At 39.7% G+C, this 27224-nt stretch overlaps 2 protein-coding genes across 3 annotated transcripts; one reads left to right on the top strand and one right to left on the bottom strand.

Annotated features, from left to right (window-relative positions):
* Nucleotides 1-420: 420 nt before the first annotated feature.
* Nucleotides 421-19379, bottom strand: bdg (sodium-dependent transporter bedraggled). Its single transcript, XM_076119001.1, has 13 exons — nucleotides 18302-19379; nucleotides 17971-18101; nucleotides 17607-17888; nucleotides 16956-17152; nucleotides 15997-16134; nucleotides 15181-15415; nucleotides 13646-13863; nucleotides 13030-13224; nucleotides 10582-10806; nucleotides 10283-10350; nucleotides 9965-10091; nucleotides 8324-8511; nucleotides 421-2860 (listed from the first exon to the last, which is right to left on the bottom strand). Exons 1-13 carry the CDS (start codon nucleotides 19336-19338, stop codon nucleotides 2431-2433), a joined length of 3471 nt encoding a protein of 1156 aa, XP_075975116.1. The 5' UTR covers nucleotides 19339-19379; the 3' UTR covers nucleotides 421-2430.
* A 2766-nt stretch (nucleotides 19380-22145) lies between these two features.
* LOC142975892 (acetyl-CoA acetyltransferase, mitochondrial-like) lies at nucleotides 22146-25285 on the top strand. 2 transcript variants are annotated; one of them, XM_076119022.1, is made up of 4 exons: nucleotides 22146-22500; nucleotides 22664-22852; nucleotides 23132-24150; nucleotides 24446-25285. In XM_076119022.1, exons 1-4 carry the CDS (start codon nucleotides 22444-22446, stop codon nucleotides 24726-24728), a joined length of 1548 nt encoding a protein of 515 aa, XP_075975137.1. In that variant the 5' UTR covers nucleotides 22146-22443; the 3' UTR covers nucleotides 24729-25285. The 2 variants fall into 2 exon arrangements, with proteins under 2 accessions (XP_075975137.1, XP_075975138.1); XM_076119023.1 differs by lacking the exon at nucleotides 24446-25285 and having other exon boundaries at nucleotides 22211-22500; nucleotides 23132-24405.
* The last annotated feature ends 1939 nt before the right edge of the window (nucleotides 25286-27224 follow it).

Here is a 27224-nt window from a genome sequence, read left to right as displayed (position 1 = left end):
TCGTTGTCTTCTGGGCCTTGACCATCAAGTGCTGAATCAACTTCCTTATTTGCCGCTAAACCTCGACCTACACCTACTTGTTTAGTCGCATTTTTGAAGCAGTAACAATTACGCAATTTAATAACGTTACAATTGCAATTTAATAACGGGTTACACTGATTTTTTAATAATAGTGTGGGGAACCATTGCAATATAGTGTTCAACATAGACTGTCATGCTATACAGTAGTAGAGATGCTATTCTATGCTAAGCTAGATTTCAAACTGTTTATTAACACTGAACATTTATTTTTAAAGTGTACTAAATGGTATTGTGTGGGCCTATGAAAAGAGATTTCGAGGGCGGGTAAAACTAGCTGAATGTATACTATGGCTGCCTACGAGGAGTTCTATAAATACGAGATCAAAATTAAACAACAAATTCATGGTAGTGTAAAAATGTTTTATTACCTAATATACATATAAACATTGCAACAATGTGGAATGTAAAAGAACACGAAAAATCAAAATAAAAAAGTAAAATTATAATAGAAGTGCAATAAAAACGTGCAATTATAATAAATATGTTTTAAAATGTGATGTTTTATACCAAAGAGTTTACATTTTAAAAGGTGGAAGCATGGTGTGACTAGAACTAAAAATAAAAATTTTGGAGAACACAAATAAAATGCATTGGGCCAGCTACACACTAGCAGTAGAACACCAAATTAATACTGTTTTATTATAGTCTGTTCACAACCTCTATGGAGATCGCATTTGGATCTCTATTTAACTATAAGAATACAATTTTGTGATGACAAGAAACTAAATGGTTTGAATTTAAACTTTAGTTCTAAGTACAACTAATAAGTCTTGTCTTTTGCTAAATATACATGTGCCTCTATAAAAGGGACAGTAAATTATAATGACGTTGCAAAATTAAGAACACAAAACCTTTGCATCATACAGAGGCATTTAAGTGTTGACTTTGGCAAATTATACAAAAATAGATTAAACAATCAATATAACTTTTTAATAGTGAGTAGCCGGTTTCACATAAATGCACGTAAGGAACTAAATAAGCAGCTGTTAAAATCACCTAAAAACTAATCGAACAACCGATTCGCTTAACGCACTAAATTCATTGTACTTGACACATTCAACACGGTTCACTGTTTCACTATAACTATTGCTTTGATTCCTTTCTTTGCTGGAATCGAAACTCCACAATATAACATTTTTGTACTTGTTAAAAATATCGGTAAAACTTGAAAGTAATTTAGGTTTAAGTAACATTCGGTTTTAAGAAAATATACATACATTGGTAAGCGCGGATAAGTTTGTCGTTCAAAAAACGGAAAGACGGTCCCTATATAATTTATAGGGTCAGGATTACGATTCGAGTTTGTTAGTTATACAATGGTTACAATTTATATTCGAGCTGACATCAAAATTTGACTTCGATAAATGGTGCTTTAAGTCCTTATACAACAACATTGGAAAGCTCTACCGATATTTTGTAACACAATCTTATAAGTTTCTATTGCCAATATAATTACCACAAACATCAATATTCCATATTATAAGTAACGATTTCACCTAATTCCATAAAATGGAATATAAAAAATTGCAACCTTTATCGATATACGAGTATCGAATTTTAAAATATACATTTTTATAATAAAAATGGGGTTTTCACACAATATACTCTATATGCCGTCGATTACAGCTTATCACACTAAGGAATACAACACTAAACACTCATTGCCAACATCATTCCATAATTTAGAAAAAACACGCTCATAATAATTTAACGGGAACACATTTCTAGTCTGATTGATTCACATTGTCTTTTAAAAATAACTGCTAACAATAGTTTTCACATTTTCCAAATGTTAAACACATTTTCTTCTAAGCTCTGAGGTTATTATCAATTTAAGTATACAATTTAAGTACTCCTATACCTTATAAACCTAGCTAAATGGCTCATTTATTGTGCTTACACAAAATAAAGGATTAACAATGTTTTAAAAAAATAGTGGATTAACTGAGATTCCTCTTGGTTATAACTACCTATTATGCTACCTTCAACTAAATACTAACAATATAATTACGAGTCTATGCGAACTAAACATTGACCCCCTTACTGTTAAACTCGTAACGTCTCTTTCATTCATGGGCCGAAAGTCCAACGAAGGAAAGAGACAGATATTATTATGCAGCGTCTACGAGTAAAGAGGTTAACCACGAATTAATAACAAACGGCCGCGTACACTCGCGCCAAGTACTAAAAAAATCAACTATTAGAAACATTGTAAATGACACATTCACCCTTTTATCTTGGTTACGGGGATGTACACGTTTATACGTATTAATATCGCGATTCTACCGAACTATGCATATAAGGGATTTTAGTAAAAATAATTCGTGATGTCTAAGGCGGTTAGGGGGATTATATGACGGAGGCGCGGCTGTGTGAGTCATGCGCAGTTCTGACGGCCGACATGGCGACAGTACTGGACATGGGTTCCGCGCCGCGCACCAAATGTTCGTGACTACTGGTTAAGGCACCGCCGTACTTGAAACTTCTGCGTAAACTCGACCTAATGCTCTTGGCCGAGTCGCTCTTCCTGACGAACGATCTTCGGAGGTAGTCTCTTGTTAGTGATAGTGAGTTTCTTGAGGTCGATGACCTGGGTCTTGTGGTTCTTGAGTCTGTTTCATCTGTGATGGTGATGGAGGGTGCGGCGAATACTCCGCTGTACTCAGGTGGTTGAGACTCGAGGGAGACGAGTGCGTCTCGTTCAACTGTTTCGCTGACTGTGACTGGCAGTTGCGTTGTATCTTCTGCCGGTGACTGCTCTGTACGTGCTGTTGTGATTCTGTAAGCAAGTTTAGTGGGTTCTTTAATAATCAACAAACATAAATACATAATATCACGCTTGTTATACCCGCAGGTGTAAGAAAATACACCCGCGTTTGCAGCAATGTACATTGTACATCCCATGTAACGGAGGTGAGCCTATTGCCATTATACCAGGCATGTTACCAGACTCCAGACTACTATTGACAATAATATAATCTAACATACATCATAAAAAACCAATAGCCTAGCCAATGGATTTTTCTATACATTAAATTCCACATAATCACACCTACAGATCATGATCAGATTGGAAACGGTCGGACAGCATAGATAAGGTAACTATAAGACGCATAGAAACTATGTACTTGAATACGTAAAGGCAACGTGACGAATGAGATAAGAGCCTGAGTCTCTATCGTATTAGTTACAATTAGTTAGTCATACTGAAACACTTAAAATTTGTATCGACATTATATAATTAATTCAAGTGTTATGTCTACATAATTATTTTCCGGGAATGTTATCTTGAGTATCTTAAGTTGCTATTGATATCATTAGTTATAAGGTGTTATGTAATGAGTCTCTAATTATGGCCATTTAATAGGGGGCAAGCCTATTGCCATATACCATACCAGACTTTAAGGTAATATCGAGAACATATGAATAAAAATTAAAAGGCAACAATAACACGTTGTCTTTGCCATCAGTAGGACCGGTTTAATACATACATACAAAATTTACAATCGAATACTGCCAAATGACGATGAATTTGTAAAATATCTAATAGGTACTCCAATATAAAAAAAAAACAGTTTTAAGTTACAAGCTAGTCAGTTATTACATATCTTACAATCCACTTTTTCTAGTATCAATAGGTAACCTATCACTAAAACGGGTTTCCTAAAAGTAACGATTTCGTTGTATTTTGTCACACACATAGTATCACACCTTTTAAACCATAAGGCAGTATAATGTGTACCATACCTTCGCAGTGTGCGGAAACTTCTCCGTATAGTGTTGAGCAGTCGTGCGCCGGTGGCCGTGGAGTACGAGGGCGGCGGCGTGTACTTGGGCGGCGGGTCGGGCGGCGGCTTGAGGCAGTATAGTATGACATGGCGGTATAACATACCTTCGCAGTGTGCGGAAGCTCCTCCGTATAGTGTTGAGCAGTCGTGCGCCGGTGGCCGTGGAGTACGAGGGCGGCGGCGTGTACTTGGGCGGCGGGTCGGGCGGCGGCTTGAGGCAGTATAGTATGACATGGCGGTATAACATACCTTCGCAGTGTGCGGAAGCTCCTCCGTATAGTGTTGAGCAGTCGTGCGCCGGTGGCCGTGGAGTACGAGGGCGGCGGCGTGTACTTGGGCGGCGGGTCGGGCGGCGGCTTGAGGCAGTATAGTATGACATGGCGGTATAACATACCTTCGCAGTGTGCGGAAGCTCCTCCGTATAGTGTTGAGCAGTCGTGCGCCGGTGGCCGTGGAGTACGAGGGCGGCGGCGTGTACTTGGGCGGCGGGTCGGGCGGCGGCTTGAGGCAGTATAGTATGACATGGCGGTATAACATACCTTCGCAGTGTGCGGAAGCTCCTCCGTATAGTGTTGAGCAGTCGTGCGCCGGTGGCCGTGGAGTACGAGGGCGGCGGCGTGTACTTGGGCGGCGGGTCGGGCGGCGGCTTGAGGCAGTATAGTATGACATGGCGGTATAACATACCTTCGCAGTGTGCGGAAGCTCCTCCGTATAGTGTTGAGCAGTCGTGCGCCGGTGGCCGTGGAGTACGAGGGCGGCGGCGTGTACTTGGGCGGCGGGTCGGGCGGCGGCTTGAGGCAGTATAGTATGACATGGCGGTATAACATACCTTCGCAGTGTGCGGAAGCTCCTCCGTATAGTGTTGAGCAGTCGTGCGCCGGTGGCCGTGGAGTACGAGGGCGGCGGCGTGTACTTGGGCGGCGGGTCGGGCGGCGGCTTGAGGCAGTATAGTATGACATGGCGGTATAACATACCTTCGCAGTGTGCGGAAGCTCCTCCGTATAGTGTTGAGCAGTCGTGCGCCGGTGGCCGTGGAGTACGAGGGCGGCGGCGTGTACTTGGGCGGCGGGTCGGGCGGCGGCTTGAGGCAGTATAGTATGACATGGCGGTATAACATACCTTCGCAGTGTGCGGAAGCTCCTCCGTATAGTGTTGAGCAGTCGTGCGCCGGTGGCCGTGGAGTACGAGGGCGGCGGCGTGTACTTGGGCGGCGGGTCGGGCGGCGGCTTGAGGCAGTATAGTATGACATGGCGGTATAACATACCTTCGCAGTGTGCGGAAGCTCCTCCGTATAGTGTTGAGCAGTCGTGCGCCGGTGGCCGTGGAGTACGAGGGCGGCGGCGTGTACTTGGGCGGCGGGTCGGGCGGCGGCTTGAGGCAGTATAGTATGACATGGCGGTATAACATACCTTCGCAGTGTGCGGAAGCTCCTCCGTATAGTGTTGAGCAGTCGTGCGCCGGTGGCCGTGGAGTACGAGGGCGGCGGCGTGTACTTGGGCGGCGGGTCGGGCGGCGGCTTGAGGCAGTATAGTATGACATGGCGGTATAGCATACCTTCGCAGTGTGCGGAAGCTCCTCCGTATAGTGTTGAGCAGTCGTGCGCCGGTGGCCGTGGAGTACGAGGGCGGCGGCGTGTACTTGGGCGGCGGGTCGGGCGGCGGCTTGAGGCAGTATAGTATGACATGGCGGTATAACATACCTTCGCAGTGTGCGGAAGCTCCTCCGTATAGTGTTGAGCAGTCGTGCGCCGGTGGCCGTGGAGTACGAGGGCGGCGGCGTGTACTTGGGCGGCGGGTCGGGCGGCGGCTTGAGGCAGTATAGTATGACATGGCGGTATAACATACCTTCGCAGTGTGCGGAAGCTCCTCCGTATAGTGTTGAGCAGTCGTGCGCCGGTGGCCGTGGAGTACGAGGGCGGCGGCGTGTACTTGGGCGGCGGGTCGGGCGGCGGCTTGAGGCAGTATAGTATGACATGGCGGTATAACATACCTTCGCAGTGTGCGGAAGCTCCTCCGTATAGTGTTGAGCAGTCGTGCGCCGGTGGCCGTGGAGTACGAGGGCGGCGGCGTGTACTTGGGCGGCGGGTCGGGCGGCGGCTTGAGGCAGTATAGTATGACATGGCGGTATAACATACCTTCGCAGTGTGCGGAAGCTCCTCCGTATAGTGTTGAGCAGTCGTGCGCCGGTGGCCGTGGAGTACGAGGGCGGCGGCGTGTACTTGGGCGGCGGGTCGGGCGGCGGCTTGAGGCAGTATAGTATGACATGGCGGTATAACATACCTTCGCAGTGTGCGGAAGCTCCTCCGTATAGTGTTGAGCAGTCGTGCGCCGGTGGCCGTGGAGTACGAGGGCGGCGGCGTGTACTTGGGCGGCGGGTCGGGCGGCGGCTTGAGGCAGTATAGTATGACATGGCGGTATAGCATACCTTCGCAGTGTGCGGAAGCTCCTCCGTATAGTGTTGAGCAGTCGTGCGCCGGTGGCCGTGGAGTACGAGGGCGGCGGCGTGTACTTGGGCGGCGGGTCGGGCGGCGGCTTGAGGCAGTATAGTATGACATGGCGGTATAACATACCTTCGCAGTGTGCGGAAGCTCCTCCGTATAGTGTTGAGCAGTCGTGCGCCGGTGGCCGTGGAGTACGAGGGCGGCGGCGTGTACTTGGGCGGCGGGTCGGGCGGCGGCTTGAGGCAGTATAGTATGACATGGCGGTATAACATACCTTCGCAGTGTGCGGAAGCTCCTCCGTATAGTGTTGAGCAGTCGTGCGCCGGTGGCCGTGGAGTACGAGGGCGGCGGCGTGTACTTGGGCGGCGGGTCGGGCGGCGGCTTGAGGCAGTATAGTATGACATGGCGGTATAACATACCTTCGCAGTGTGCGGAAGCTCCTCCGTATAGTGTTGAGCAGTCGTGCGCCGGTGGCCGTGGAGTACGAGGGCGGCGGCGTGTACTTGGGCGGCGGGTCGGGCGGCGGCTTGAGGCAGTATAGTATGACATGGCGGTATAACATACCTTCGCAGTGTGCGGAAGCTCCTCCGTATAGTGTTGAGCAGTCGTGCGCCGGTGGCCGTGGAGTACGAGGGCGGCGGCGTGTACTTGGGCGGCGGGTCGGGCGGCGGCTTGAGGCAGTATAGTATGACATGGCGGTATAACATACCTTCGCAGTGTGCGGAAGCTCCTCCGTATAGTGTTGAGCAGTCGTGCGCCGGTGGCCGTGGAGTACGAGGGCGGCGGCGTGTACTTGGGCGGCGGGTCGGGCGGCGGCTTGAGGCAGTATAGTATGACATGGCGGTATAACATACCTTCGCAGTGTGCGGAAGCTCCTCCGTATAGTGTTGAGCAGTCGTGCGCCGGTGGCCGTGGAGTACGAGGGCGGCGGCGTGTACTTGGGCGGCGGGTCGGGCGGCGGCTTGAGGCAGTATAGTATGACATGGCGGTATAACATACCTTCGCAGTGTGCGGAAGCTCCTCCGTATAGTGTTGAGCAGTCGTGCGCCGGTGGCCGTGGAGTACGAGGGCGGCGGCGTGTACTTGGGCGGCGGGTCGGGCGGCGGCTTGAGGCAGTATAGTATGACATGGCGGTATAACATACCTTCGCAGTGTGCGGAAGCTCCTCCGTATAGTGTTGAGCAGTCGTGCGCCGGTGGCCGTGGAGTACGAGGGCGGCGGCGTGTACTTGGGCGGCGGGTCGGGCGGCGGCTTGAGGCAGTATAGTATGACATGGCGGTATAACATACCTTCGCAGTGTGCGGAAGCTCCTCCGTATAGTGTTGAGCAGTCGTGCGCCGGTGGCCGTGGAGTACGAGGGCGGCGGCGTGTACTTGGGCGGCGGGTCGGGCGGCGGCTTGAGGCAGTATAGTATGACATGGCGGTATAACATACCTTCGCAGTGTGCGGAAGCTCCTCCGTATAGTGTTGAGCAGTCGTGCGCCGGTGGCCGTGGAGTACGAGGGCGGCGGCGTGTACTTGGGCGGCGGGTCGGGCGGCGGCTTGAGGCAGTATAGTATGACATGGCGGTATAACATACCTTCGCAGTGTGCGGAAGCTCCTCCGTATAGTGTTGAGCAGTCGTGCGCCGGTGGCCGTGGAGTACGAGGGCGGCGGCGTGTACTTGGGCGGCGGGTCGGGCGGCGGCTTGAGGCAGTATAGTATGACATGGCGGTATAACATACCTTCGCAGTGTGCGGAAGCTCCTCCGTATAGTGTTGAGCAGTCGTGCGCCGGTGGCCGTGGAGTACGAGGGCGGCGGCGTGTACTTGGGCGGCGGGTCGGGCGGCGGCTTGAGGCAGTATAGTATGACATGGCGGTATAACATACCTTCGCAGTGTGCGGAAGCTCCTCCGTATAGTGTTGAGCAGTCGTGCGCCGGTGGCCGTGGAGTACGAGGGCGGCGGCGTGTACTTGGGCGGCGGGTCGGGCGGCGGCTTGAGGCAGTATAGTATGACATGGCGGTATAACATACCTTCGCAGTGTGCGGAAGCTCCTCCGTATAGTGTTGAGCAGTCGTGCGCCGGTGGCCGTGGAGTACGAGGGCGGCGGCGTGTACTTGGGCGGCGGGTCGGGCGGCGGCGCGGCGCGGGGGGCCGGCACCGGCGCCCGCCCCGCCTCCAGCCCCGGGCCCATGCGCGGACGGTACAGGTTTTGGATACGCTGTTGAGTACAAAAATAATATTTCAAGAATGGATCAAATGAACTATATGAGTATATGAAACTAACTTTGCAAGTATTTAAAATAATCATATCTGCATGTCTCGATGTTAATATTTCACCATATTCATAAGACAAAAACGCTACAGACATGCATTACAATGACGACAACGTCAACAACTGAATAGTAGTGTGGGAGTATAGGCCTTAATTTGTGTACATATTATTGAATTTCAGGGTGTTTTAGTATTTCACAATTTAATACATAAAAACGTTCGAATATAAGAAAAAAATAATATCATTTTAAAAGGTATTCATAAGTGTTTCCATTTATCAAATCTATACTAATATTATAAAGCTGAAGAGTTTGTTTGTTTGTTTGTTTGTTTGTTTGTTTGTTTGTTTGTTTGAACGCGCTAATCTCAGGAACTACTGGCCCGATTTGAAAAATTCTTTCAGTGTTAGATAGCCCATTTATCGAGGAAGGCTATAGGCTATATATCATCACGCTACGACCAATAGGAGCAGAGCACCAGTAAAAAATGTTACAAAAACGGGGAAAATTTTCATTCTCTTTATGTGACGCAAGCGAAGTTGCGCGGGTCAGCTAGTAATAAATAAACTAACATACCATATCGTACAACATATTCTTTGTTGCCATATATCAACTTCTTAACACAATAACAGTAAAACAAAACAAAAAACTAGAATATTAACTCACACTTTTCATAACACAAAGATTCATAATTTAATATAAAATGTAATTACTTTGCCACTACAAAATACATTGTATGCTTCAATGTACAATGTCTTACTGAATGCCTAAGTAATGTTCTGAGCCCTTGAGGAATGTTGGTATCAGTTTGTTAAATATCATATCAATATGTGAAGTGTCCTAACGATGAGTGTACTTGACAACTTATACACATATATTTAGAACTAGCTGACCCGCGCAACTTCGCTTGCGTCACATAAGAGAGAATTGGTGAATTTTTTTCCCGTTTTAGTAACATTTTTTACTGGTACTCTGCTCCTATTGGTCGTAGCGTGATGATATATAGCCTATAGCCTTCCTCGATAAATGGGCTATCTAACACTGAGAGAATTTTTCAAATCGGACCAGTTAGTTCCTGAGATTAGCGCGTTCAAACAAACAAACAAACAAACAAACTCTTCAGCTTTATAATATTAGTATAGATGTATAATCAAATAGTCTGGCTCATTGAAGGGTGACTTTCTAACAGCACTACTGGTTGTGATAACATACGATTTTTAATGGCTTTTTTTGGTAAACTTGGTCTAACAGGAGCATAAAAATATCTTACCAGTTCTTCGATACAATCATTAGTCCCGAAATCCTTGCAGCATTAATATATTAAAAATATTAATCATTTTATCTACGACGAGCATTTTATGAAATATTAATAACAAATAAAGTAAATAACAAATATCTTACATCTAGTATATCCGGAGGTCCTTTATTCATGTATCGCCACGTCTGTATGAAAGCTGCGATGGGCACAATCAGTAAGGCGCCTTGTTGCATCAACACAGCCACTTGGCGACTCCACACTGGCCAGTAACTGAAATACAAACACCAAAAAAATAATGAATAGTACTATAGACATTGTAGGAAATACAGGTTTAGCGGTAGTATATTAACTATACCTTTATGGAGGATTTGTTATCACGCCTTAGATTTCAACATAGATCTGTTATTTGTAGGATCAAAAATAGTTACTTTAGATTTGCTAAATGTGGATTATTGACTTACCCAACAGGTTTTCTCCAGCTGTACAGTTGCCGTTGTTGTCCAACTCTGAAGTCCATTACACATATTGCCTGAAAAGAAAATATATGTTTTATCAAACTTATTCCTATTACCTATATTTTAACAAAGACTAATCAAAGATAGCCATCGACAATAACCAATATTAGCAGACTGTGTCATTTTAATTAGAGAAAAAAATAGGTACGCCAAAAGGAATTTTAAACTTTTAATGGGAACTACTGATGATAGCACTTAAAACTTTTTTAAGGTAAATGATTTTTTTATGGTACACATTAACTTACACATAACAAAACAGGGAGTACAACAGTCCAAGTGAAACTGAGTAACGCAGCTAATGTCGCCGACAGTCTAGTTCGTGAAGAGTACAGCGCAGCGACGACCACGTCGGGCGAGTACGGCCGCCCCCGCACCACGAAAACGCCGCACGCCAGCGCCACCTGCACCACGCACTGCCACCACGAACCCACCCATACGTAGTCTATGAAGTGGACTATGCGGATACCGGCCTGGAAGTAAAATAATATTGTTTGATAAATGGTTATCGGTGAATTAAGATTGCTATGTAGAAAGTAAATTGGTATGTTGAATGTATGACGCAATTTTGGGTAACGAAATAAGAGAACAGTATAGTTGAATATGAATTTATAGGTAACGTTGTTACGATCATCGGTAGTCGGCACCATATTGATATATGAGAAAATACCTTGATTTATCAACCGTTTACAGATAATGAGCTCAATAGATTTTGGTGATTATTGGTAGGCTGGCTTTATACCGAAAAAGGAAACAGGTTTTTTTAATAAAGATTACCTTGTTTTACGTTGCTAGGAGGGTAATAAGTACTTATACTTATCACCAATTTCTAACTAAAAGAAACTGCTTTCGAGAATTCGCAAACGTGTCTGAGTAAAAGATTAAAGACGATAAGTAGGACGTATACATTTTCGTATTACTTTATGAATTGTTTGACTAACCTCATACGAACGAAAAAGTAGGATTAACGTTGATTACCAGCAATTCAGTCGAATGCAAGATTAATCTTAATCTAGCCAATAAAATATCACAAGGTTCTTTTGTCGAGAGAAAATGAGATTATCTATTCACAAAACATTCTAGAGCACTAACAAATGAGTTACATCACTTGCGTATGAATAACATTAAATATGTTTATTCCATACATTATGATGGTTGAATAAGTTCTAATTACGTATAACTAAGCAATTGGTTTCACCATTATTCTGCTAATATAATAGAACAATGTTTATACTAGTTGATGTTCATAGCTTTGTTTATTAGCGAGTCAATTGTTATTTGAAAATTCCTCAATGTCTAACTAACAACTTAATACTTGCCTACTGTATTTATATTGAAACAAAGCCAAGTTGAAATTCATGCGTTATTATAGTATATACTATATATATATAGTAACCTTCTTTGGGCTTTTACATCACAGCTGATAGTCTATACCGAGTGGGAACTTGGGAAGGACGTTTAACAACAAAAGACGTGACGAAATGAAAATTCCTTTTCCTATAATGAAATTGAAACAGTTGAAATATTGATAATCGAATCCAACTCGAAGGTAAAACCATTATTCAAAAATGTTACCGTCAATTTCTCTTACATTATTAATATAGGTAGTTTAGTATAGCAAATTCAAATAGTAAGTTTCTGTTTCTTAGCTAAAAGATAATATTCTATACTAATAATATACGCAATATTTAATCGGATGAGAATTTCCTCGCGAAACTTTATACTTAATTTTGCGGACACCGGTTATTTATATTTCATGCACACTGCACACAGTGCACACGAACACGTAACCATTTCATAAACAAATAATTATCTTTATTTATTTTATTATAAAGAGCACTTGTTTACCAAGCTGTGGTTTTCTCACAACTTGATTATTTATTACTAGAGGCCCGCTCCGGCTTTGTCCGGCTTAAAATACATTTTACAAAAAGCCTTTACAACTTTTACACATACAACCTTCCTCTTGAATCACTCTATCTCTTAAAAAACTGCATCAAAATCCGTTGCGTAGTTTTATAGACCTAAGCAGAGGGACAGACAGTGCAAAGCGACTTTGTTTTATACTGTGTGTTGTGAGTCGTTGATTCTTCGTATTAATATTTTATTCTAGTGGCTAACGTAACTAATCCTATAATTATTACGTGTGGAAGTAAAACGATGCCAGCTTCAAGGTCACCTTGTAAATCTAGTACAATTTTATTAATTTACTTTTGTTTTGTTTTTATGAATGGTCATTTATTTAACAACTACAACATAAATTATGTTTTTGACACATTTGTTTACTCGCATAGTATTCTTTTTTAAATTGGAGCTCAAATTATAATAGCAGTTCTGTTATCTTTATATGTTTTTTTTTTGACGAATTGACCAAAATCGGGCCTACAACACTACACTATTACTTATATTGTTCGTTGAATTAATTAATATCACAATAGTGGGGACGGGACTCTGGACCTAGCCCCACATTCATTCCACGACGAGACGCTTGCCCAGCATTTTTTTTTTGTTTTTAAAAAGACAAAAAAGTGGTTAAAAATAATAATGCACTGAATCCTGAAGTATCATTATTTCTCATAATAGTTCCTTTGATGAAGCGCAATCATAGCATGTCGTAGCGCTCGTCGTTAACATAGGATTAGGCTTACAAGAACTATATTAACAACCCCATCAAATATAATATCAAATTTACTTACATCAGTACTAAGTAGTAATCCCATGGCCAGTCCGAACACACAGCTGAGGAACGTTATAGTAGTCTCCCAGACCTTGAGTGCTTCTGCATTGATAGCCATTATGCCTGTGATGACGCAGTGCCAGATAGCCAGCTGTTGTGCTATACCGAACATTATGAGGATGAAGTAGAATATTACTGCCCAGGCGGGGGAGAGCTGAAACAAGGGAATTTAGTAGTTAGGTTTGCTTTTAAACTGCTTGTTAAATATACTACCGCTTGTAAAATATTGGTTTTCTTTTCAAGGATTCTGAATTGTAGTAATAAACATTAGTTACGAGTTCAGCTATAAATCTAAACCATACATCGTTACTGCTCAGTTAAATTCGGCTCTAACTGGAAGCTCAAGGCTTCCTCCACTCAACATTTCAACAGAGTGAGTTTCACAATTAACGTATAATTTTCGAATAGCGTATTGATAGGACAACGAACGTATGATTTTTAAACGTATTTTCTTTTTCAAATGTCTAATTGTTAGCTAGCCGATACTTATCCAGAGGTGATGAAACCGATTGATAGCCTACTACTATAACTAAATATCCTAATAAATTAATTAAAATAATTATACTACTACTCACCATATTAGCAGGTAACACAGCTAAAGTAGCTGGTACAAGTTGCGTGGCGAGCTGCAACGGTTGCCAGCCGCTGATGGTCCGCGCGGTAGTGCCACTGCGCCATACTGTTACTCCCACTAAGCTCCCGTAGTGCCCCATGTATCGAACAGGCGTAGAGACTACGTTGCCCGGCATCGGCTCCGACATGGGCCAGAGAAATTGAGTTGATTTAACCGTTTCTGTGAACAAAATAAGTTTTTATGTATAAAATTGTCCTGTCTGCATAATAATTATTAGTCCTGGAAGTAGGACAGAAAAGAGGTCTTGCCATAACTATAGGGTACTAAATCCTTTCAATATCGACTGCTTCAACGGTTGGTTCAAAGGTTCGTGATAAAAGAAGTTCACTTGACTCTTACCCGCATTACATATACCCATGTGTACGTTCAACATAAATTAAATCCAACGAACGAACAGGCGCACGAAAGATTAAGACGATTTTTTAAAAGTAAAATTATTAAAAAAGAGGCATTGTTTAACTCCAGTGTTGTCTAGATTTCCTAACAATAGTAGTCACTGCGTCGATTTCTATGAGCCATTAGTGCTTTCTGAGTAAACTAGAAATTCCCAAAGTAATTACATGCAATAACATAAATAATAGGAATAATTATGGTAGAAATTGCTTGATTTTACAACTACCTAATTAAAACAACTACCAGTTATGTATAAAGAGTAATAAAGACATTCTAATCAACTTAAAAATACAGATCAGATAAAACAACAACAATTTCAAAATGTATTCTAAGCCCAATTTTCTCATCACCCACATTTCTTAGTGTGTGAACTATCACAGCGATAAAGACAATGAAATAATAACTGAACGCTTACAGCTTTGCTTTACTCACTAAACTACTTGACTCAAATAACAAAATAATATTTGACATCAATTAAAAGTTATATAAAGATTCTTCTATAAAATGTCATGCCTTACTAATTCATAATGTCAAAATATTTTGCGCAATACAACCTCTTTTTATTTTCAAGTCAATAAACTGCATTTTGTTTTTAAGCTAAGTTTTTTAGTTTTATAACAATAAAAAGAGTTAAGTTATGCCGTAGGGATTAAATAGCACACGAATACTTTTACACAGACAATATCTCCCACCTATAGCACATTCAACACGATATGACGAAAAAGTATACTATGTCTTTAACGACTGCAGTCAATAATGTCAATGAGTACGAATCCTTTTTTTTTTGTGGGAAAATGCGTTACACATACCCTGCGCCCTGGGTGGAGCCCAGGGTTATGTGGGACTCTCCCGCCAGAAGGGCGGTCATACCCACTAAAACCCCACGAGTGCCTGCCTGATCCGCGTATGTGGCGTGCGACGGGATAACTGCTTGCGCTTAGAACCGCAAGTCGCAATGAGTACGAATCCTGTCACTCTCGTTTGTAAGTAAACTTTCAAGAAGCAAGCTTTGATTTGAACACCAGAGGGGAAGGAGGGAGAAATTAAAGAGGAATTTAGGAGAATTATTTAACGCACACTTACCAAAGCTTCCCGGTATATAGGTATACCCATAGTTCTTCAATATCTGCACGCAAGTATTAGCCAAGAACGATCCAAGTAATAAAACAGCGAACGTAAACGCAACAATACAAGCGCTTTCCTTCTGCAACATGACGTTAGTCTTGTTTTTCGAGTTCTTGTGTGAAGTTAGCTGCATTATACAGGCTCCTAGGAGGCCCCAAGTTAGAAATGTTTCTTGAGCTGCGGCGGCCCAACTCTGTGAACAACATTATATTATGATTATTATCTATGTAGGCTTTTTGTTATTGTCACAGTTGTGTAAAAATAGAACAATATAGATAAAAACGCAATGACAATAGTCGCTTGTGGCGCAATGGTTAAGGTGATGGCCAGGCCACTTGAAACTATTTAAATTCTCACGCGAAACGGATATTTTTATGACATTCAAATAGTTAAAGTCTATTTGTACTTAATGAGTTTCCGTTATCAAATATGTATGTTCAAAAAGTACTCGACATTAAATAAATAAATAAATTTAACCCATTTCCAATTGCTGGGCAAGGGTCTCCTCCCGAAATGAGGGAGGGGTTAGGCCTTGAGTCCACCACGCTGGCCTAGTGCGGGTTGGGGACTTACATTAAATACCAGTAAAAAAAAAAGTGCAAAGTACTTATATGAAAATTTTAGCTAACTAAAAACGTTATAATCCGAAGGTTTTCAATATTAATCAAAGTATTCAAAATGCCACAAACCATTCTCGCATTCAAAGCCAAAAAATAAAGCAATAACACATTTTAAATTGACGTAATCGAGAATGCAGTCATTAGTTGTACTTACATTACTATTAATAAAGAATTCGCTCCATTCAGTCTCGGAGAATATATTAACGACAGAGTCGTAAGGTATCAGTGTGAGCAGTTTGGTACATAATATCAGGGTTCCACAGATTGGTAGAAATATCAGCATGTAAACGGCCTGGAAAAAGAAAAATATATTATTATAAAATGGAACCGAATAAGGACCGATTTTTTCAGCACCAATAAAGTGAATTTCTAGTCTGTAGGTACTTTCAACTAGCGACTGTTTAACATTTAAAATTATTTGAATAGTTCTAGCGAAATAAGGTAAATCAATCAATAAATAAAAATAAACAATTTTTCATACTAAATTTGTCGATATTAGAGTGATAGAAAATTTTATAATAAACTTCATTAGAGTAATAATTTTGTCGTTATGACGTAGAACGTAAGCGAAAATAGGTTATTTTCTACATTAATGCTGTTCTCATAGTCTTTTAATGCAAAAAGCTATCTTAATTGTAGCAATTAAAGAGTCTCATACGTAATGACTCAAAACGATAACAGTTCAAGTTACTACATTTAAACAATTTATTAAATAAACTAGAAAATGAACTAGACTAATCGTAAACCTAAGTATGCATGGATGTTTGATCATCTTTTAGACATGTACTTCTGAAAGGGCTTCTATAAAACTAAGCAAAGACATAGTTTATAGTATAGAGTGAGATATTTTCCAATGCGTTAATTTCTAGAGGTCTGAACTATAGTGTGATTGTCTTTAGACCATTTATTACGTGCGTGCGATTTTACTTTTAATTGAAGTATTATTTTCAAAAAAAACAAACCAAAAATTATGCAATAGTTTACATACGCATATAATAAAAATACGAATTACTCTATACAAATTAGTTTCACACAACTTCCACGCGAAATTCCATACAAATTAGGCCACTCTCATTCACGTAGTTTTGAACGACCGCCTCTAATGTTTATTACCTTGCCATAAGACCTCAATCCTTTGCTGAGCGCGACGAACACGATCATCCACACTACGGCCAGATTGAACGCTACTTGAAACTTTATAGTACCAAAGTATGAATTATTGGACCCCAAGTTTCTCTGTAAAATTTCCCCGTGAAAGTATTGCGGTAACGTTTCTTGTATCTTGTACGTTTCATTTTTCATTAGACTGTCTGAAAATAATTAAAATGTATGTTAATTACGTGATTAATAAGCAGACAGCCCTAACAATACCAGAAATTTTAATATGGAAATGTTGTATGTATGTTCTAAGAAAATTTCGTAATCAGGCGTCAACACACAAGAAATATCCTACAGTTACACTCTAGTCACGTAAAATAGACGTTTTTCTGGCAGAGCATAACAACAAAACTTAATTATATTAATACAATAGAAATCTCAAGTTTAGTAGGCGTGCGTGTGACCAAAACTCTTCCGAAGAATTCTGATTACAAGCACTTTCTCAATAAACTGCGTACAGTTCCTCGTTCTGTAGCCGCGGAAAAGTAATTATCGTCTAAATTGATGGCCTTCAATAACGTTTCCGCTTTGTCCGATTTATATCACCGAATTTGTTGACATTGCAACAAACAATGAACCACTTTATAGTTCCTTGAATTTACTCACCTTCCAAATTGAACTCATGTGGTAAGGCCCATTTGTACTTGTCGTTCGACGTTATAAAAGAGTCTCTAAAGTAAACGAATATCCATGATAGGCCTATTATACTGTACATGCCGATCACAGCTTGGGTTATGAGCAACGAGACGCCGACACCTTGAAATATAGGTGATATACGCCACATATCCACAGGCCCAGACTCCAACACTTGGCCCAAACATAAATGCAAAGTAAACAGCGGTATTCCAATTAACAACGACAGTATAAAAAACTGTACTATGAAGCTCGCTGCAACAATAAAAAGAGATCCATTATGAAGATACGAGGAAATTAGGTAAATCAAATGAATTACGTAATGTAGTTAAATTACCTCCAAAGTGAACACTGAATATGGCAAACCTAGATATATTAAATATTCCCACGGTACAACTGAGGCACGCCAACATGGCACTCATACGATGTGGCCAAACTCCAAAAGGAGGTTCTTCAGTCTCTTCAATTCTGAAAAATAACTCGATTAGTAACGGCCTTATCAGATTTTTATAACGAAATATAAGTGATATAATTCGTGAATCATTAAATAACATCCTATGACCTCATTTTTAAGAATGACTTGAGTAATAGGCTAACGAAATCGCGAAGGTTGCTTAATGCTTAAGGTGACTGTAGGTGCGTGGTTTGATTCAAATAAAAAAAAATACCTCTCATCCGTGGCACTTGTAGCATTCTGTGTTGTAGGAGCAACATTCAGAGATTCCGTAGAAGAACTCGATGCACTCGTGCTCCTAGCAGTGCTTCTGGCCGTGTTGCGGCCAGTCCAATCTCCAGCTGTGACGTCACTTTCTCCCGGAGATGGGAGGGAAAGTGTTCGGTTCATTAGTAAAGCTCGACGCCCAACAATAAGCGGTCCCGACGCACCATCACTACTAAGATTCGCAGCCGTCACTTGCAACTGTATAGGTGCACTCGTTGGCCGCATATTAATATTATGCTCAAGAAAAAGTATTACTGGTAGTGTTAAAGGTTCACAAAACGACTCAGCAGTTATTGCTGGTAGAACTATGGGATCTAATCTCCTCATTGAGTTTCGTAAATTATCGTTTGTAGTACTCGCTCTCTCCAAAGATGACACTAAAGCTTGTCGGTCATTATCTGACAACTCCGAAAAACTTTTTGAGCGGCCAAGGCTTGTGAGATTTGACCTTTCGGCTACATGTTGTGTGATGTCTATTTCTTCAATGGCTGGCGCCGAAGGTTGCGCATTAGAACAAGTAATTACTTGAGTATTGTCATCCATTGAACTCTGCGCTTCGGAAAGTTCTGTTTCATCGTGAGTTTCGCCGATGCATTCTTTAATCTTACAAATGAGATCCTCTTCATCGCTGTCGAAGTTTTTGGTGCCATCGTCGAGACACGCTAATAGTGATTTATCTAAAACTTCATCTAAATCATTCAATATATCCATAAACTGGCAAAGAGCCGTCGCCTGAAATTCTTCGTCGATTGTGATGTCGCTTGTATGTGATGAGAAGTTTGAGTCGGATTTGTAGCATTCCGGTATTGTTTTTTGTAAGTCTTCTTTCAAGTCACCATCTTCCGATGTTTTATCCAAGTCTTCACTGTAATGATCACTGTCGTTACTTTCGAAGACGCTGCTGGACGCGTCGCTGTCGGCACTGCTTCCCGGTACATTCTCACTTTGTTCGTACCGACCTTCGCCTATATTAACTACTTCCATTTTTATCGCATGGCCTAAGTCATAGCCCGCGCGTTTTGTTGACCCTGCAACAAGGACGAAACTAAGCATATTGTTTTTGACCACAAAAAATATTAAATTAACATAAAAAGGCACATTTTAAAGTGACAATTTTCCACAGCTTGTACATGGTTACGCTGGACACTGCAGAATGTTGTTCGTATTTACATATGAATTAACTTGCTAATAAGCTTAATTACTGTATGTGGTAGTGCGTCAAATGTGGCTTAATGTTAGCACGGTAATGTGAAGAGTGTTGAGTAAATGGTTATAACATTGTACACTGACATGATTCACTGGATTACTTTGTGTTACAGATAGATAACACTTATGATCATATAAACAGCATAATGTATAGCACTAGCTTGTATTTTATTACTCTCAGTTTAAGCAAAAAAAATGGGCAAATTCCACTAATGATAAGATGAAGGATTAACTCACACCAAAATAGACATTCAATAAATTTATTGAATACTAGTTTCCCTGATTTCTAAAGTAAACAGTTTTATGAAACTGGTCAGTGTCCATATATTGAATCAAATCTATATAAAAAAATTACACACACACAAGTTTCCAGATCTTAAATGACTTAACAGTGAACAAAGTCACTATTACACAAACATATTGACTAATCTGAAACACTATTATACAATACAAAACAAGTCTCAACAAACAGTAAACAAAGCCTGCAAAGGTAATAATCAATGAAAACTAATGACACTATAACAAATGATAATTACTTTAACAATTATAGCATTTTAAATAACTTGTAACATCTCATATCTCAGTAAAGATAAAATTACACTGCATGTATGCCTTACACAAGACAGAGATAAAATTACTTTATCAATATTCTCAATGAATTTATTAGAAATAGATTTCATAATGAGAGATAAGGACAGACAATCACGGTGATCTCAGTGTTTGGATTCATGATGTCACTATAATTCATAATAATTACTTGTTATTGTATTCATAGACTAAATAGGTTTGTTTGTTTATGAAATTATGTTTACAGCCCACTTGTAGCTTAACTAGTTTTTGTGTAGGATTGTTGTTTTCGAGTTTTATTTACATTTGATATCATAGTTAAGATTATTGATACAAGCAATAACAATGCCAGGTTTTACACAACATTGTGAAGGTGTAAAATAGAGCTGTGTACTGTTAAGAGTTTTTCTTTAATGTTAAATTTTAACAAAGTAGTAGGTGTAGAATGTAATTTAATTTTATGGGCCTAGAGAGAGTATCGCCTTAAGGTGTGATAAACAATACTTTATTACACTATATTAAACCAAGCAGAGGTACTTAACCAAACATACATTTCACAAAAAGTATAAAATCATACGGTATTTTTTTAAATTAAACAGTACACATGCTCTAAAAGTAGGTTTTAAGAACTCTATGACAACAATCTAGGAGTATTTCGTCAAAGATTTTCTAACACTTTTTAATTACATGAGCAGTTAAACTAAAGACCTCATTAAAGTTCTAATCTAATACTGTAGTTCTAACTAGTTATATACCAATTTAAACACGTACTTTAACAAGTAAAACCACTTGTGTTGAAATCTAGTGTGTGTTGTTGAGAAATTCTTATTCCTAACATGAAGCTGCACTAAGGTGTCAACCTAAAACAGCCTTGCAAAGGCATTAGACGAGTAATATAGCTATCAAAACAATTTTATTGAATATATGTAGCACAATAAATAAGGTTAATTAGATTATTGATTATAGTAAAGTAAATAAATATAACAGACTAACCTGATTTCCTGAGTTCTAGCTACACTTCAGCCCATCAGTCGTCAGCTGTCTGCTTCAAAAACATGATTATCTTATCACACACGTTAGATAAACTGTTACCATGCGAATTATAATTTATTATATAAACTGAAAATTACTTTCATGTGATTTCTTTTTGTGCTAAAACAAGAGTAATACAGTAAATTACAGTAAAGGCAGGTAGCTTGTACCAAGGCAGGTACGCACTAGAGCTGCACTTAAAATGAAATTGAAGTAGGTAGTGTATTTTGGAATGACTAAACTCTCTACGCTCTTTTAGTCGATTTTTATAGAGCTCAGTTCTTAGTAGATAGTCAGAGTTCTCAAATCAAATTAGATCGTCTTATTTGTTATACTTTCAATACTACTAACACTTGATTCAATTAGCATGTAGCAAGTCTTGGCTCTGACATTTAAAATTAAAAAAAATATTCTAGGATCAGGCAGATGCTACTATTAATTTAATGATTTATTTGCAATATTTTATCTAAAATGACAATGAGTGTTTATACTGAGTTTGAAAAATTCAACATGCTCAGTAGAGAGTGAGTATTTCGAGAGATAATGTATTTGTAAACCCGTCAAAAACATCAACATAAGTCCATAATTACAAACATTTTTGGAATTTCGATACTTAATCGACTACTCTTGATTACAATGGACAATATACTTCTCTACATGTCATTCTACTCTTGTAATTGGTTTATGAATTGTCTTTTTTGACAATCGTCGAACCAATAAAAAAACAAGCTGGTGTTAATTTTTTTGACTTAAGCTCTGATTGGTGCATTTCCTGCCAAGATACATCTTCTATCCCTTTCTAACGGCGCATGGCATGTTCGTTTATAAGCTTGGACAAAACACGAAAGTAAAATAACCAAATTGTAATAATTTTCGTTACATTTCTTTTTTTGTAGTACGTAGTTTTCTCCCTTATTATGTACTTTTGTTATTCTTTTTAAAATTGCTACAATAGTCGAGTAAAATAGTTAGTGACACACGATTATACGCTGTTAATGTTATTTTTGAATTGCTTTCATTATTATGTATTAGGTTTCTGAGTTGAACAATCGTCGGGTCAAAGTATCTTTCTTCACAAAATATCACCTAAGTGTTCTAAAACAATTTTCAACCTTATTGCATGATACATAAATATTGAACTTGAAAATAAGCTGTGATATCTTTGTAGATAAAGTTTATGTAAATGTTTTTTTATAATTGTAAGCGATAAGCATTATCATTTTAAATCAGTTCGTCACTGGCTTTTCGTGGTGAATACTCATAATAGGATAAAAAGAATAAATCATGTTATTCTTAAAAGGAAGTAGAATAATTGCCATCAATATGCGCCCCACAAATAAGGTTGGTCTTCCTATCGAAAGTTTATTTTTCGTATCGGCATTCGGCAGTCGTAGACGGAATGCCTTACTAGACAGTAGGCACTAACAATATTGCGTTTTTACTAAAAAATACGAAAAATAAATTCAATTTCACTGAAGTTTATTAATCGTAACAAAATCAACAGCTTTTTAGAGCGATGGCGGCGTATTCTTCGAAAGTTTCTCTGAACGAGGTGGTTATAGCATCAGCGGTGCGCACCCCCATGGGATCCTTCAGGGGGAGCTTGGCTCCTTTATCAGCATCGGAACTTGGAGCCGTTGCCATCAAAGGAGCAGTCGAAAGAGCCGGCATTCCTAAGGAGGAAATTAAAGAGGTTAATTGATTCTGCCTACTTTCTCTTATGTTTACCATTGATTTACAGTTATAAATTGACCATGAACAGTTATAAACTCATAGGAATGTCGTAAAAAGGTGATATTCACGTCATGTATGAAAAACGAAGTTAAAAATCTACTCATTTGTCATGTTTTTGACAAGCTTAATGATTATCACTAGAAAAAACATTTGACTGATAACAAAACTGATTTTGATAACTATTATGTATTATTACTTAAGTGTGATGTTGTAATAAATTAATTTATTTCAATTTTAGGTATACATTGGTAATGTTTGCTCAGCCAGTATGGGCCAGGCACCTGCAAGACAAGCTGTAATATTTGCTGGTTTACCAAAAAGCACAATTTGCACAACAGTAAACAAAGTATGTGCTTCAGGCATGAAGTCAATCATGTTAGCTGCACAAGGCTTGCAAACAGGCGCTCACGATGTAATATTAGCTGGAGGAATGGAATCTATGTCAAATGTGCCTTTCTATTTGAAGAGAGGTGAAACTTCTTATGGCGGCATGCAACTGATTGATGGTATTGTATTTGATGGCCTGACTGACGTCTACAACAAATTCCACATGGGTAACTGTGCTGAGAACACCGCAAAGAAATTAGAAATCTCTAGGCAACAGCAAGATGACTTTGCCATATCTAGTTACAAGAGAAGTGCTGCAGCATATGAAGCTAAGGCCTTTGCTGATGAGCTAGTACCAGTCCCTGTACCGCAGAAGAGAGGTGCTGCACCAGTCATGTTCTCTGAGGATGAGGAATACAAGAGAGTGAACTTTGAGAAGTTTACTAAACTAGCTACTGTTTTCCAAAGAGATAATGGCACAGTGACAGCTGGTAATGCCTCAACTTTGAATGACGGTGCTGCTGCCATGATCCTTATGACAGCTGAGGCTGCCCAAAGATTAGGTGTCACACCCATTGCTAAAGTGGTTGGGTTTGCTGATGGTGAATGTGATCCAATTGACTTCCCCATTGCGCCAGCTGTAGCTATCCCAAAACTTCTTAAACAAACTGGGGTGAAGAAGGATGATGTAGCATTATGGGAGATCAATGAGGCCTTCAGTGTGGTTGCTGTAGCTAACCAGAAACTGTTGGAACTTGATTCTTCTAAAGTCAATGTCCATGGTGGAGCTGTTAGTCTTGGTCATCCTATTGGTATGTCAGGTGCAAGAATTGTTGTTCACTTATGCCATGCTCTGAAAAAAGGAGAGAAGGGTGTAGCGTCTATTTGTAATGGTGGTGGTGGTGCCTCATCTATCATGATTGAAAAATTGTAAGTTTCAAACAAATTTTGACCACTGTAATTTTTTCTTTCTGTGCCTTGGATTATAGGAATTATTTGCTGTTAAGAATGATATATTATATTTTATGTGTTCGCTATAGCTTTAAGAATTTTAGGTTTTTGTAATATGTATACTTCAAGAATAGTTTTTTACCCTGTAAATAAAAATTTTATGGAAAATGTTATGGTTGTATTTATGGCTATAAATGAATGATTAAAAATCAATAAAATACTTTTTATTAATAATTCATTGTTATTAATTTTCCCTTTGGTTGGCTATTTTCAGATCTCAAGATTCACATGGACCACCAGTGTTAACATTTTACACTAAAGACCCCTGTGGCCTGTGTGATATAGTCATGGAAGAATTAGAACCTTACAAAAATAGGCTTGTAATTAAAAAAGTAGATATCACCCAAAAGGAAAATGTAAGATGGCTGAGACTGTATAGACATGATATACCAGTATTATTTCTTAATGGTCAATTTTTATGTATGCATAGACTTGACAAGAATTTGCTGGAAAAACGATTGCGTATTATTGAAGAGGAAATAAACAGTAAAGAGTAAACATTTATCTCAAAAGTTGACAAACCAGTATTATTTTATAGGTACCAATGCCTTGGGTACACAGAATGTTTGAATATAATTATCATAAATAAGCTATAGACCAGTGGTTTCCAACTTGTTTTCTATGGCCGACTTGGGGTTTAGTTGCGAAGATAGTCGAAATAATTTTGATTAAGTCTATGAAAAGGTTGGGAATCACTGCGATGTTCCACTTACGAGATGTATTCAAAATTATAGAGTTTATCACGTTAGATAGGATGTTATATATAGTATACGTAAGCACGTTGGAAGGTAACGTGACCTTTCTTTGACCTTTGTTGACATAGGTATACTCGATCTTGACATAGATTTATTCGTAAACTTCTCATAAAACATCATTACCATCTATCGGTGTCTCATGATTAATGACTAACACGGTTTTTTAAATTAAAAAACAGCAGTGATTATCATATCAATAGAATAACTACTGCAATTTTTTTGTAAGGACGAGGACCTTGGAAAGCAGATAGCAGTTAAATTTACTATCGTTAAGAACTACAATAAATATTTGCATTTTATTTGAATTTTTCTTTACCTGTCTACGTATTATTATTGAGCTAAATGTCCTCAACAATTTTCTGTTATCGATTTACTTCAATGGGCGTGGTAAAGTAAGTTAGTTCAAGGTAATTTTCTACTAAGAATGTCCTTATTATTAGATACAGCCTTTTAGTAGCATTACTTATACTTATGGCCCGTGATACGCCTAGGTTCTCTCGCTAAGGGGCCCCACGATTGTCCTGTACGCTGGGTCTATGTTCAGTTTGCTTTCTAAAGGTTGTTCGGCGACACTGATAATATAATATGTCGATACCTACTGGTACAAAGTTCATACTATTTGAGATTTTCAAATTACTACTTACTCCTATTATTCTTGTCTTGATCTTTGAAAAAAAAACTAACCAAGTAGGTACCTATCTACCTATGTAGTTATATAGGTACATAAGTCGGTAATCGGACTAGTGGCCTATACCTACACTGAATGAGAATATATCCACCTCGACACTATAGAGAAGTGTACCAGTTACGTCTATTGTTACTTATTTTTTTGTATTTCACGACATCACGCCTTTAAATCCGAAGATGTAAGCAGAGACGAATATTACGAGTCGCAGCAATGTTGTGATACGGCGACGAGCCTTTTACCATATACCGGGCACGTTGCCAAACTCTGAGTTTCTATAGAGAATAGTCTAGTCTAGTAGAAACTAGAAAAACCCAATAGTACCTACTACCTACTTCGTGAGACCCAGAGTCCAACCATCGAGACCTCGTGATAACAGTCACATACATTAACGCCTCTAAGTCTACACAACACAAAATGATTGCCGTAATTTCATGAACAACATTTTTTCGAGGTAAAGCCCCTAAAAAACTAAACTAGACACTTATTTTCTCAGCGCAGGAATCGAATTCACTTCGCTTAATAAGTTCGACGCATGTCGACTGATTTTATGGCCGTCGCCGTCGCTATCTCTTTCGCTAGGTACTGTGTCATGTGCGCCTGCGCCTATAGCTCGAATAAAACAACCTGTGGTCACGGACAGGCTGATAGTGGAACCAGAAGAGGGTATTCTAATGTATTATAGGTACTTTCTGGGTACGGAACCCTAAACACAAGGGCTGGTATGCTACGCAACAATGCGTTAATTTTACTTTTTACTACTACATGTCACGTATTTAGGAGGCAGGAAGGTAGATATAATCTATACTAATACTAATACTAATATTATAAAGCTGAAGAGTTTGTTTGTTTGAACGCGCTAATCTCAGGAACTACTGGTCCGATTTGAAAAATTCTTTCACTGTTAGATAGCCCATTTATCGAGGAAGGCTATAGGCTATATTATCATCACGCTACGACCAATAGGAGCAGAGTATGAGTAAAAAGTGTTACAAAAACGGAGAAAATTGGGATTTATTCTCTCTTATGTGACGCAAGCGAAGTTGCGCGGGTCAGCTAGTGAATGTATACAAAGGATTGTTGTCCTAACCCAGTAAGTGCAAACGAGGTACTCCCAGGTCAATATCGATATAACTATACTAAATACTTTCTGTTCAGCTTTTTGCTTACTTTTCTTTTCGATACCGCATGTGTATTATCTAAACCGAATCACTACTAGCGTGATGATATAGGCACATCCGCATTAGTAACGTAGTAATAATAATACCTGGTCCAATTTTCAAATTCAAATTTAAAAAGTTTTGAATTTTTGAATTTGAATTTGACCAATTTTCTTAACGCCTTGATTTTTTATCAGATCAGTACTGCAGGCACTGCACGAAAAGAAATGGCTGATGTTAAACATTCATAAAAGTGAACGAAACATCTTTTAATTTGTAAAACAAACATTTTCCAAACTTATAAAAAAGATAATTTTCTTGTGCTTTGCAAATATTATTTCGTGTAGAAACATTAATTTACCAATGTCAAATCACAAAGGGAAAGCAAGAATC

Source organism: Anticarsia gemmatalis, chromosome 10 (assembly GCF_050436995.1).
Source record: "Anticarsia gemmatalis isolate Benzon Research Colony breed Stoneville strain chromosome 10, ilAntGemm2 primary, whole genome shotgun sequence".
NCBI classification, from domain to species: domain Eukaryota; kingdom Metazoa; phylum Arthropoda; class Insecta; order Lepidoptera; family Erebidae; genus Anticarsia; species Anticarsia gemmatalis.
Note: the sequence above shows the minus strand (reverse complement) of the source record. Positions and strands in the feature narration are given on the sequence as shown.